At 34.4% G+C, this 14,047-nt stretch overlaps 1 protein-coding gene across 1 annotated transcript in view; it reads left to right on the forward strand.

Moving 5' to 3' along the window:
* The window catches only part of EDIL3 (EGF like and discoidin domains 3), a 224,305-nt gene that overhangs the window by 108,162 nt on the left and 102,096 nt on the right, over window positions 1-14,047 (forward strand). Inside the window, exon 4 of the mRNA XM_088522101.1 lies at window positions 2,866-2,994. Within this exon, the coding sequence (XP_088378227.1) occupies window positions 2,866-2,994 (129 nt within the window). The remainder of the gene's footprint in view (window positions 1-2,865; window positions 2,995-14,047) is intronic.

Here is a 14,047-nt window from a genome sequence, read left to right on the forward strand (position 1 = left end):
TCTTTCAGCGCATAATTAATCTCATTGACATTACTTCATATGAACATGGATAAAAATGCCTAGAAAGCATACCATTGAATTCAACTGCTCATTAATATTGATTAAATGTTGCTGTTCTCTTTGTGCTTGAAACTACTTAAAGATTACCTGCAAAAGTATTACAGTGCTATTGATTTAGAAAAACAAATCTCTGAAGTGTTTTTTTTTAATTATTTGACAAGTTTGTTATTTTTTTCATAGTGACGGATGTTTTCAAACTTGCCTGTATAGATATGAGTAACAGAGAATATTAATCGGATTGTCAGGAATGAATTATCCAGCATTCAATATAATGATGGATGTGGCTTGGGACCTCTCATCATCTGACCACAGTGTTTAAGCCCCTGCTTATCATTTCAATAGTGCTAATGTTTAAAATTGAATGATAGCAAGGTTAAGGCCTAGATTCTTCAGGGCACTTAAGCCCAAATATTTTCATATCAGGGATCATCATAACCAAGACTCCAGTAAGAACATACGTGTGTGTGGAGGTTCATACTGTCTAAATGTCTTGAATTGGCATGGTGGGATATGGTCCTCTGGAGAAATAAGTTATGAGAAAACAGGTATAAGTTTTCTTTTCTTTTAAGTTTGAGTCATTTATTCTTTTATAATGCAGATAGGCCTGACCAGTGTCTAGTTAAAATGAATGTTAACTACTGCAAATTAGATCATCAGTGTTTACTAGTTCCACTGCATTGAATTGAAAATCAGTCAAAACAGAATTCATGTAGTTTGTGCATTTTTGTTGTTGTTGTTGTTGTTCTCTCTTCCTCTCAGAAGGGAAGCATCATAGAAGACTAAGATTAATTAAAAATACTGGCATGCATCAGTATTTGCTTCTTTACTGTGAGGAAACATGCTGCTTGGAGAGGTTTTGGAGTCTCCATCTCTGGAGATCTTCCAAACCCACCTGGTGGCATCCTGGAGCCACGTGCTCTAGGTGTCCCTGCTTGAGCAGGTCTAGAGGTCCCTTCCAAACTCAGCTATTCTATGATTTACTGTTTTGCTCCTCGAGTGACCTGTAAGCCTCTGTACTGCTGACTGATCTGCGAAAATGTAAAACCTAAAGAAAATGAATGCAAGTATGCTGAACATGTGTTCAACAAGCCATATGGAGAAATCAGGGAGCAAAATGAGAAAACAATGACTAAGAGATGTACTGTTCCTGGAAGATTAGGAGTCTGTTTTCACTGATATAATTATCTTATGGGGCTACCTGTAAGTAATCCCCAAATTGGAACACTGTGTTAGTAACTTGAAGAAAATATGTTGTTCATATGCATAGGGAGACAAAAAGAGCAAATTAAAAAGAGCATGCTTCTCAAAAGAAGAAGTTGCAGAATATCATGTTTTATTTATTCAGTTCAGGAGGATGTCTCATGTTTAATGATGTGCACAAGCATAACTTAATTAGGCTTGTAACTTAGGTAAGGATAATGACATAAGTTGTAATAGAAATGTGTACGCAGATAGTTTCTTAAACTGCTGTAACTCTCTGGGCAATTATCATTGTGGAATGTGTTCTGACATCCCATGTCATTCTGTTAATTCATATCTTTTGTAAATTAATATTTTCTTAGTGCACTTTTCAGTAATATGACATTCTGAAAAAATGCTGTTGCTATGAACATCTGTCAAACCTTGTATTTGTAATTGAAAACATAAACTAATAGGCAGGCTCTCAGAAACATTAAACTTACAGCTCTTTTAAGTTTAAATCATTCAATTCCCAGTGCTGATTTTCAGTAAATGATGCTGTGGAAATAAAATCTTTTTTAGAGTTTTTTGAAAAATGTGATTTTAATTGGATGAATACTTATGACATTGCATTTCAATAAATGAAGATTAACATCTCTGTATGCGGTAAATATTGCAAATAACATACTTTATATCAAATTCATAAACATTTTAACACACAAACTGGTTTCAACACAATGATTACAAGTTCTTTAAAATGTGATTGGAAAAAGTATTTGTCAAATGCTAAAATATTTTGTTGTCGTAGGATGTTTGTTACAGATGAAAATGCTAAGATGGTAAAAGCTTTTAACATGTGCCATTGAAAGAATAAATTTCAGAACTCAGCTGAAGATGTGCTATTACCTGGAAGCTTATATAATAATTATGAAACTAACATTTATCGCATTTACAAAAATATACATCACTACTAGAGTGCTCTAACAGACTTTAACTGGTAATAATAAACAGAAAAATTAGATCTCACTTTTGGAATTTTAGATTTTGTAGCGTGTGGTCAGTTGAGAAAAGATTTGAGTCACAGGAACTTTTTGACTATTTGAAAGAAGTCTGAAATGGATATGCTAAAAAGGCACTAAAAAAAAAGGGGGAGGTAATTAGTTAAAAATCTAATTACTTGCTCAGATGGTCACACGTGCAGAAAGGCACACAACACCATAGGAAAAATCTCTTCTAGCTGCTAACTTGCCATGTAGTGATTACTTGGGGATATTGTAGGTGTCACTCCCCACGATAGGTACATTTGATTAATGTATATTGCCTCAGTAGTATGAAAGTTAGAACGCTGGTTATCTTTGATAGGAGAGCAAGATTTAGCTTATCTGTCTTCTGTCTTCTCTTACATTAAAAATAATGTTATGATTAGTGAGTACTGACATGCTTCATATTTTTCCTTGTTCATAAAAATCTGTGCTGTCACGTTATCTGAAAACGTAAAGGCTTTGTTCTAGTGGGTTAGTGGAATACAATAATCTACATATGGGATGTAATTTCTTCAGTGAAAGCATATAAATATCTGAAATTATTATTGTTATTATAAATGCATATCCTCTTTTTATCTCTCAGGACCTTGCCTTCCTAATCCATGTCATAATGGTGGGATATGTGAAATTAGTGAAGCATATCGAGGTGACACATTCATAGGATACGTTTGCAAGTGTCCAGAGGGTTTTAATGGGATTCACTGCCAGCACAGTAAGTTTCATTTAATAACTTTTGTTCTATTTATGGACTGAAACCATTTTGTAAGCTGATAATGTGAAGGTTTAACATCAGCTCTGATTTTTCTGAAGTATATTGTCTTTTGTCACCAGACTAGTGCTACTAGCCTTTAGAAGATGACCTTTCTTTTAGCTTACTGGGTAACTCATCAACAAGAAAGAAAGTAGAAGTGTGTAACTTGCTATGCGTATTCTAAAATATGATGAGGAATGGATAGCATGCTTAATTCAATTTGATTTAATTGAAAAACAGTGTCTGAAATAGTAGAGATCTCTGTTTCTCTTGGAATTGTCAATTATTTCATTTTGATTAATGACAGCAGAAAGTAGGACAGATCACTGATAATAAATCTGTGTATAAATGCCTTCCAGATCTTCCTTTACCTCTCTATTTAAAAACAAAAAAACAGGTATTTTTATTATGTTGCTTGAATCTGTAGAAAATCCAAGGGTAGAAATTCCAGATTTAAAAAGGATACACTTTTAAAAAACATGTTTTAGATATAATATCGAGACTTCTGTCATTGTATTTATTTGAACAGTTGCCCTTTTTTTCGAAGACAAACAAAATGACAGCTTCGTTTGAAGCTGTTGTCATTTGTTATGATTATGGGTGAAATCGCAGGCCCATGTTCCCTCAGTTAATGTCATTAGAAGTACTGTACTTTCAAAGCCTATTAGTAGAAGTCCTGCATTTCCATTGGCAAGTGCATCTCAATTATCTGATAACTTAAATAAAAACTCTATTTTTTTCATATGTAAAAGTTACTTAGAACCTGAGCTCGCTTAAGGAGATACTTAAATGCCAAATTTCTGTTTTACTAGGTAGATTAAATGTTTGTGCATTTACAAGCAACCGCAATGCAGTTAGACGGTTAAAAACTCAAACATTTGACAATCCAGACCAATAATTCCATCTGCATGTAAAAGATAAATCAGCGCACCAAAATCATACAGAATAAGCACGGAATCCAGTCTACCTCAAGTACTTAATTTAGATGCTTGAAAGAACCAGTACAGTCCAAATCAAATAACTGATGTTTATTGTGTACCTTCTGTACTCAATGGAAGAGAAAAGTGTCTCCAAAGACTGCTTCTGTTTCCCATTCAAGTCCGGTCTTATGAAGGCACCTTGCATAAAAACACAGTCGTGTAACCTAATGTCTTCATGCACCCTTCATTATAAGACAGATGTGTAGAGAGCACGTGACACACAATGTTTCTACTATTCTGCCAAACAAATGACTGTTGTTAAATAGGCAAGAAAGTGATGTTTCTCTTCAAAATGTTTTCATTCGTTTGTGCCAGATAATTGGCTCAGAAAGGGTGTAGTGTCTGCTGCCAGTAGCACCACATATTTGCATCAAGCAAGATGGGTGCATAATATGTACTCTCCAGAACATATCTGTATCTCCAGACCATACCTCTGTTATTTTATATAAGCAAAATAAAAAAATATAGTCCACTATGGAGAGATTCATTGTAGCTGTCTATCAAACATCCTTTTAAAAGTATACAGGTATGTAGCAATTAGCTAATGTAATCCTCATAATCCGCAAAGTGCATTTTTACCATCTGTAGAATAAGGTAGAATTCTTCCATCAAGTTATTTATATCCACTGTGTGAAAATTAGAAACAGAAAATGTAATGTGATTCCAGGTAAAGCTTGTTTACATGAGAAGTTAACTTGTTGGGGAAGTATGAAATTCATTCTTTTTTCAGAGAATTTGTTTTAAGATGTGATAATAAATCAAATATAGTATGTATATCCCCAGAGGGTCTCTGAGGGTGACAGCAATTAAAATTGTAGAGAAAGTATTCATAAACAGGAAGAAGCGCAGTGATGTATTTTGTGACACTCTTTTATCTGACATCATTCTAGCTTACTTTACAAAACTCCTTTTATTCATACTGTCTTGCTTTGTGAGGTTCAGAAATTCAATTCTGAACCAGTTGTACATTATATAGGAAGTCTGTCAAAGTAATTCCAGCACAAAAGGATAAGTTAAAATGACCTAATTGCAAGACATGTATCTTCATCTAAAACCATTAAGATTTCAAAAAATTACTTTATAGTTCTGCAGTGCTTGGTTATTTTATCTTTGATTTCTTTCATGTCTAATTTTTTTTTTGTTAAATCAATTAAGCTAGGTGATTGATTTTTGCAGTCAAGATATGTTCCCAAAGCTGTTATTCTGTCATTCACATCAGCCAACATCCCATCAATATTTCTGAGATCCCTGGACCTTTTGCCCATGTAAATGATTAATATGTAAATTTTAAAAGATAATTAGCAATGTTCACTGTGGAAAAATTGGAAACAATGCCTTCGAACTAAAGATTCTCATTTCTGGCCTCATAAAATAATCAAAGTTTGGATAGGAAAATCCAAACTTTGAATACAAATTTGGGGAGATTTTCATAGTGGCACTGAAGAAGCAAAATCTGAAAGAGCTGGGACTCTTCATCCTGGAGAAAACTGAGGGAGGATCTTATCAATGCGTATTAATTTGAGGGGAGAGTGTAAAGAGGACATCCTGAGCATACAGCTGATCTAAATCCCATGGTGTACAACTCAGGCCTAGCAATACTCTAGGGTGTACAGTTTGTGTGATACTTATTCTTAAGAGTGATAAATCATTTTTTCTTGATATCCCTTTTGACTGAAATCAATGTAAATACAATGCTCTGTCATTCACCAGAAACAAGGATGCGACCGTAGGGTTAATTCCTATTCTGGTCATTTTTATTTAATGTTGAACTTCTTGAAAGTCAATCTTGAGAGTTTTTATTGGAGAAAAAAAAAGCAATAAAGATCTGCTGTTGCTCTTCAACCATCTTCTAAACCATTTACATTATAAATCTTATTAATACTGTTCTAGGAGCTTATGTTCTGATAATAAATGCTGTCAGGTACATACAGTGAGGTTATGTTCTCACCCACAGTAACACCCTAAAAATACAGTCTTAAATTCTCCAGAACAAATCAAAATTCCTTGGAAGGATCCAAAGTGGAGAGATTTTCCGCATCCTACATTAGATAACCCAGGTTCTTTTCTGAACATAATTGAGAGATACAAACAAAGTAAGTTTTTGTGATTATCAGAGAGATTCTCTTTTGAAAATTATGAAAGTCTGAGTTATTAGCAACAATTTGTATTAAGGCATGAGGCTACAACTAACTGAAATGCGATAGTACCTCAACAGGAGAAAGTGAAGTTTGAAACACAACAAAGTGTAATTTTAAGGGTTTGGTTAAGATGTGATTTTATAATTTGACCATCAGCCATACCATCATTCTGTACTCTTAGAAAATAAAGCTTTATTAATTTAGCGCGTTAGTCATTTATGCAAGCTCTTTCCATTACAGAGTTCCCCGCTTTCTGCCTTCACAATGCAGATTATCTTTGGTTTTTATGTCTGCCATGTTAGTATCATCCGAAACAGCCCAGATAGCTGAGGAAGGCGTGCGGCCACCCAGGTTTTGATGGTCTATGGATGCCTTGTTCCCATTAGGTTGTTTGCTCACCTGTGCATGGACTCAGGGTTCATAGCTGCCCGCTGGAAGGGTCTGTGCCATCTGTGTCAGACCCGGGCAGGATGCTGTGTAATCTATAGCTGAAACTCCATCATCAAATTCTACTCCAGCAACTTTTCCGTCTACTGGGCTGAAATACATGTGAGAGGAAGATGTCAGAAAATGATATGGCATGGATTTTGTGTCTAACAAGGAGTGCAGTTTGTTGGGTGAAAACATCCTGAAACTGCTCCCCACAGGCAGGCTGAAGGTAGCTGTCATCTTCTGGAGGCTAAACAAGATCATATTTATCACATGCTGGTTGTTCCAAGCCATCTGGCCTCTGAACCAATTGAGCAACTTTAGTTTACAAAGACAGATACAGCTTGACACTACCAGGTGCTTGTCCCATGCTTCTGATTAAGAATATGCACTAAGGCTGTTCTTTGAATTCTAATTCTAACTTAGGTTTTCCTTTTTTTTTTTTCTTTTTTGCTTTGTTGTGCTGTTGAAATTAGATGTATGTATAGATTCCGTGAATCAGTTCCATAGGACTTAATTATTTATGTATAAAATTCAAATAATGTATGTCTAAGCTTTATTAAGATGAAGTCTGAAAACTATTTCTGCCTTGGTTTGTTTGCTTAGATAATAGAAAAGGAAAGATAGATATATTCTTGTTTGTTTGGGAACCTTCTGGTACTTTGCTTAATTAAAACAAAAGAGAAATTAATTAGTTTGATAGAAATCTGAGAGAGATGACCAGAAGGAGGAAAAGTCAATTAAATGTTTTTTTTTCCTTAAATGTGGGCTGCAGAAAGAAGAAAGATATAGAGCACTGAAATGCCAGGAATTAGATCATCAGAAGTATGAGATGATGGAAGAAAGATCTACTAAGTGTGATAGAGGCAGTTCAGCAGATATTTGCTCCTCTCTTATAAGTCCAGAAAGTCTTTGTGAAAGTGCCTGGAAAAATAAATGCTCTGATGAGGTAAAACTTGTTTGAACAAGTATCTGGCAATATTAAACAAGCAACAAGGATTTTAAAGCTATTGGGCAGGAGTTGTTTTGTTTAAAACCCCCAATAACTATCTTGGTCAAAGCAGTCAGTGGCTGAGATGAGACTGCTTGAGGCCTGGAGAGAGAAAGGATTAAATATCAGGAAAGAGGCCAACGCCAGATGCATTACAGAAAGGATCAGGACACTCTCACGATGAAAATACAGGGCACAAGTTACCCCCTACTGAAGATTTTAGCCCATTCTATAATTAGCTTAAAACCTCAGCTAGATATGAAATATCTAGCTTTTCAATTTTGTTTCATTTTTGTTAGTGTTTGTCTATATATCACACTTCATTTTTATTAATATACATGTCCAATATCTTTTTTGTTCCTATTGAATTACTGACCTGAACAACTTCCTGATGCTTTGAGTCTTGTAGTCCAATTGTGCTGTATATTGAAAACATCTTTTTCAATTTTGAACCTGCTGTCTTTCAATGACTTTGAGTGTTTCTTTTGAGGCTAGAGGAAAAGCAGCTTTTGAGTGCTTTCTTTATGTATACACATCCTTTCCTCTGTTATTCTTTCCAATACAAACAGTCCAAATTGTTTCTGTTTCTTCCTATATGACAATTTTTCTAGAGTTTTATGATAATTTCTCATTGCTCTTCTCAAATTCTTCTTTGTTTTATGGTATATTTTGGCATATGGTTCTATAGTATAGAGACAGTGACCTTCAATACCAGAGTATTGAAGATGAAGCTATACTGTTTATTAAGCAGAACATCCTTATAGTACCTTCTGTGTTCTTTATGCAGCATTTTGTATGTTCTTTCCTATTTTTGCTGCTTTAACCAGAAGTAGACGTTAAGCTAAGGCTTTTACTGAACTGCCTACTTTTATGCTGAGTCTTTTCGTAAGATTTTGTAGTGTAGATTGCTGATTGCTTTTGTACTTCATGAGAGTTTTGAGCAGAGGGGTGGATTTGTTATGTTCTACAGAATGGGTAGACTATACAATGACTGGTGCATTTACAATGTGTGTTTCTATCATTTAAAAGTCATGTGGATTGTCAATAGCCCATATCTTTCTCTAATTACTGTCTTAAGTACTATTTTACTGTAGAAAGAGATTAACATTCTAAAAACATACATACTGCTGTTTGACTGGAACTACAAGAATTAGAATTGCTTGCGTTCTGTATTAAAAGGGTAACATATGAAGCACATTTTGCACAAATTATTCTTTAAACTTCAATTAATAATAAATATTGAATGAAAAATGAACTTTTATAGTCCATTTATAATACTGTAATGCCAACATTTGTCCTTATCATGTAAATATCATAATATGCTTTTCTCTGTGGGTTTCCTCAGTGCAGTAACTGTTTGTATTAAGAATACTAACAGTGTTTTCATTTACAAAAAAATATAGTTTTCCTTTTAGATATTCAATAACTAGACAACTCTTTGAAAGAATTGTGTAAAGGATCTTATCTGGTTTTGTGAAATGAGTGTGTGGATGAGCATACAGATTATTCTCTCATACTCGTTTTGTAACAGGGATATGTTGCGATAAAATAATGAGTGGTTTGAGGAGCTAAATGGCATTCTAACAGGGAACTGGGCACTGATTCATATAATCTCTTCATATGAACGCCTACTTTCATATGATTTCTCTGAAGATATTGTACCAGTTTTTGGAGCTTGTATTTCTTAAACATCTCATACTTACATAGATAGAGATTTTCAAATAAAGGCATGCTTATGCACACATTGTTCAAACAGGCTATTTACTGCAGTAAAAATTTTTCTTCTATAAGAGTCACAATAGTGAATCCATTATCTCTTTATTTGTTTATGCTTATTCTTTATTACTTAATACTTTGTCCTGCACAGTATGTACTGTGCATATATTTACTGTGTAAATATTTTGAATTTTCTTCAGGCTTAATAATTCTAACAAGCAAAAGCTATTTTACAAGACCTCACCTCAGATGAAGCATTTCATCTGCTTCTGAAATGTGTTGTCTGATCCTTTTTTTATTTCTGTTTAGCAGATTCGTTCTCTCTCTCTTTTAGCGTTAAGAAGTGTTCATTTCAATTCTGTTACAAAAACTAGTACAGGATTTTTTATTTTTTGAAAAGTCATTTTCTATCATTTGCCAATAGACACTTAAAATTCTATCCTTCACTTTGTGAATGAGGTATAGTTCCCAGCCAGCTTTAATTCCTTCTGTTTATAGGGCACCATCTTTCAAACACAAAACCACAAACCAGAACGATTGTTATTGAGAATTACATCCTTGAGTGCCAGTACAGTCAGTCATAAGTCATTTTCTTAAAACTGTGGACATGCATTGTTTGATACAGCCTTATTAAGTAACTTGTAAAATTGGTCTTTACCCAAATTATTATTCATGTATTTTTTCTCCCAGGAAGTGAATTGAGGGAAGCTTCAGGATGCTATATGTTAATCATATTATTAGACCAATAGAGAACTAAAAATGTAAAATGTGTTAATATTTGTAACTGTAACTTGGTAGATGAAATAGATAAGCACAAAAGAATTGTGGATGGTTGGAAGATCAACACAGTTCACTGCAGATGCATTATCTGTGCTGCATTCCTTCTCTCCGCTTTCTGTGCTCATTTAGATAGAAGCAGGAAGTTGTAGGGTGACTGCAACCATTGTGTTAGTTTGGGATAAACAGACACAGTACAGCTTGAAAGGTCTCTTTTGCACTTCCAAATTGATGCAAGCTTGTTTGTTTCAGGGAGATAAATGAAGTCTTGAAGTTGTTTTTAATAATTTAATTTAATTAGACAAAAGTTGCCGTTTAGAATTTTGTCAAGCAGTGGCACAATCTGTCTGATCCATCTGTGTAGGAAGCAGCTGTTAGAAAAAATACATAGTTTGTAATTTAGGTCCTTTCCTTGCTTTTTTTTTTTCTTCTTCTTTTATTGTTTTACTGTTATAAGAACTACTGTACTCAGCCATCTGTGTGTGTAGGTGTATCAAGGATGTGGAATGGAAATATTGCATATGTGTTAGGAATGCAAGTCCCAGCAAGCAAGGACTGTGGTGTTCCCTATTACTTTACAAAATGTGTCTTTGCACTGACACATTGAACTAATTGAAAATTTTATGACTGATTTCATTAGTATATGGAACTTAAGCAATGCACATGGCACTCGTGTTTTTTTTTGTCAGAGATTGAAAAAAAAAAGAAATTAGTGCTTCAGTTGTTATCCTTATACTGTAAACCCAATACAGTGTCAAGAAGCCAAAGACGTTTTAATAAGAAGATCTAGAGATCTATTGCATATGCTACCTCCTCTTTTGAAACTGTAAGTAGTAATTGATGTGAATACATTCTTGAGATGAGTGGGTTTGTCTGTAAGCAAGCAGCATACAGAGGCAGAGAAGAATGTAAGGTTAGGTCTATTTGTGTGCACAAACTTCAAAAACACATTGCATGGATAAGAAGCTCACTATAATGAGATAATAGCCTAATGGTATGTACCAGTTTGCATTACAAATGTATTCATAAAATATCCCTTTATATTCATAAAATATCTCAAGGAAAACTCATGATGCAATTACATTTGCATATCAATATCCAGAATATTCTTCTAGCTTGCATTTATTCTAACATATTAAATAACATGTAATTATTTTTGTAGGGTATCAACATGAGTGTTTTAGTTTGAACTAGGGTGTAATTTTAAAGAAAATCTCCTGTTATCTCCACTTTACAGAGCTTTGCTTCATGTAACAGCGCAGTCTCAGAACATATTAACTGAATTTCAGATAAAAATAGACATAATACCAGAGGGTAGTGGTTATTCAGTCCACCTGACCTGGAATATGCGTAATGTGCATATTGAGTTCTCAGCTCAAACCGTTTCATTCCAACAAATACAATCCTGTATGAATACACTACCTGCAAATTCATAAATAACATGTCAGCACCCAAGGTTTTTCTTCATGTACACTGACAACAATGAATAGATCTTTGACTTTTCATATCACTTTTTAATGTCTGACGTCATAGTAGACACATTTCTTGCCCTCTGCTCTAATGAGCTGTAGTGTCCCGACATCTGCCTAGGTCTCAAGGGTGGCTGCCTGATAGTATCAGAAGCAGTGGTTCCTTTCTCCCCAGGGAGCATATCCTCATCAGGCATAACAGTAGAGGTTCACTCTGAACCAGCACAGCCCGCTGATAACTCATGAACATGGGATTTTCTGTGGGGTCAGATCACCGAACTGGCCTCCCGTACAGCCACACTATTGCTAGGTCCAGCATGAGAGGGGAGACAGGAACATATAGAGCACTGGGCATAAGGGGTAGAATTGGCAGCTCTCCATTTTTTATCAGATTAGATAGAATGCAAAAAACTAGAATGCACTGAATGCTGCTAATAGTGTAGCTAATCCTAAGAATTTCCAAGGAGCTCAGTAGTTCTCATATGTGATACTTTTCTGTTCAAGCACTCAAATCATTTGTGTGTCTGACCACTAGTAGTTGGCTCTCATCTCAGAAAACTTGCAATGGAATCTGCTTGGCAATCAATGAACAAAAATGATGTTTGTTGGGAATTGCTCCCTTACCAACTTGACAGTTTTGTGTCATCTGGACATATATGTATTACACCCTAAAAGATAATGTAAATTGCAGTTTGCCTGCACGTAATAGACAAATTTTATGATCTTCTCAGATTTCATTTTTTCTTACTTCAAGTCACTAAGGCATCTGCTTCTGAAAATGTATTGTCTGATCCTTTTTTTTTTCTGTTTAGTAGAACTTTTTATGCATAACAATCATTACTCTCAAGCAGTTTTAGGAGTATAATTAAAAGCAATATTCTCTTGCTAGACTACCAGCTTTCATTGTTACAGAAGATTAGTCTATTTTCCATAGTGAAATTTTCATCTACTCTATTTTATTTGCCAAACTTGCTTAATATTTAAGAGTGCTTCAGAATAACCTTGCAGGACAAGATATATACCAAAATGAAGAAGAAGGTAGAAGGTGGAATGAACTTTCTTTTGACTGACTGTAATATTTACAACTTGCAGTATTTACTTGTCACTTCATTAATTTTGAGCAGAAAGAGCCCGTCTTCCCATTGCTCAGTAAAAATAAAGATTTTTTTTACAAAGGTTGTAGTATCCATGGCCCAGAGTTGTGGTTCAGATAACATTTACAGACTAGAATGCAATTCTTTAGCTGCTAACCATAGTCTTGGAAAATGCATGAACTTATTTGGATAGATCTCATTTTATTCAAGCATAAAACAAATGTGATGTTCCCAGGGCCAGCTGCCATAAATACAAATTCCAGTTCTGAGGGATGTTTTTAGTACAGGACATATAACTCCCTGTGAGTCACGAAGAACAAGTGGGGTGTATGTGCCCTGAGATAACAGAGCTGTCAGTCAGATGGAGACAAAAGTCACTGCAATAAATACTTCCCTTTCTGAACTAGACAGTCATTGATGATGTGAGGAAACTACTTCATTCGTGTTCTGCATCTTCTACACGAAGGGAAATCTGGTCATCTTTTTCGCCTTTGCAGAGGAGGCAATGAAATTCAAGTACTCCAAAAGCGAAAATGATTAACAGGTGGTCAACAAATAAGTGTGTTTGCCACAGATGATACATATCGGATGTGTATATGCTGTAATATTTTACATATATTTTTCTGTGTGTATGTAAGAATTTTTAATGTCTATGTGTATTTGTATTTATTTATACACAAAAATACTGTTTTTCTGTGATGCTTAATGATCACAGAATCATAAAGAATTGATTAGTCATTTATTAAAGCATCCAGTACTTTCTTAACTCTCCATAAGTATTAAATTATTTGTAAGTGTGCTTTTAATATGGTATGTATCCATGTATGTTACATGTAGAGAAAATGTGGCGTTCCACAGCCACTTAAGAGGAAGAAAGTTTATTTCTGTGATTAAATTTAGCAATAAGAGTAATAAGCAATAATGCGCTTGTATACTTATGATCCATTAGAAATATGAATTTGTAAGGTATTAGAAAAGGGCAGAAATCACTCTTTACATGCACTTATGCAAACATAATTATATGTATATAGGTATAAATTTAATCTGAAAAGGATATAATCACTCTGTTCTGAAATACATAAAGAATTGCATTATGAAGTGATTATTTTGAGACATGGAAAGGGAAATATGGTAACTTTCTGATCTGTGTTATCTTGCTTTGAAAATAATTGGACTTCTCGTCAAGTCCACCTATGCTATTTACAAAAATAACCCAGTTTATGTTTGAATTGTTTAATTTTACTGCTAAAGTTGAGAATTTTGGAAAAATGCTTGTAATAAAAATCCATTAAAAAGTTAGTTCACTTTTTAATCAGTCAAAAATATTGCTATGGAAGAACCAAGATGTATAGTTACTGGGGTAAAGATTCCTGTAGAGCCCTTCCCCGTTTAGAATCTGATCAAAGCTCTTTGAAGGCAA

This window comes from Tinamus guttatus, unplaced genomic scaffold (genome assembly GCF_059628265.1).
Source record: "Tinamus guttatus ecotype Peru unplaced genomic scaffold, ASM5962826v1 Tinamus_guttatus_pri_ptg000149l, whole genome shotgun sequence".
NCBI lineage: Eukaryota > Metazoa > Chordata > Aves > Tinamiformes > Tinamidae > Tinamus > Tinamus guttatus.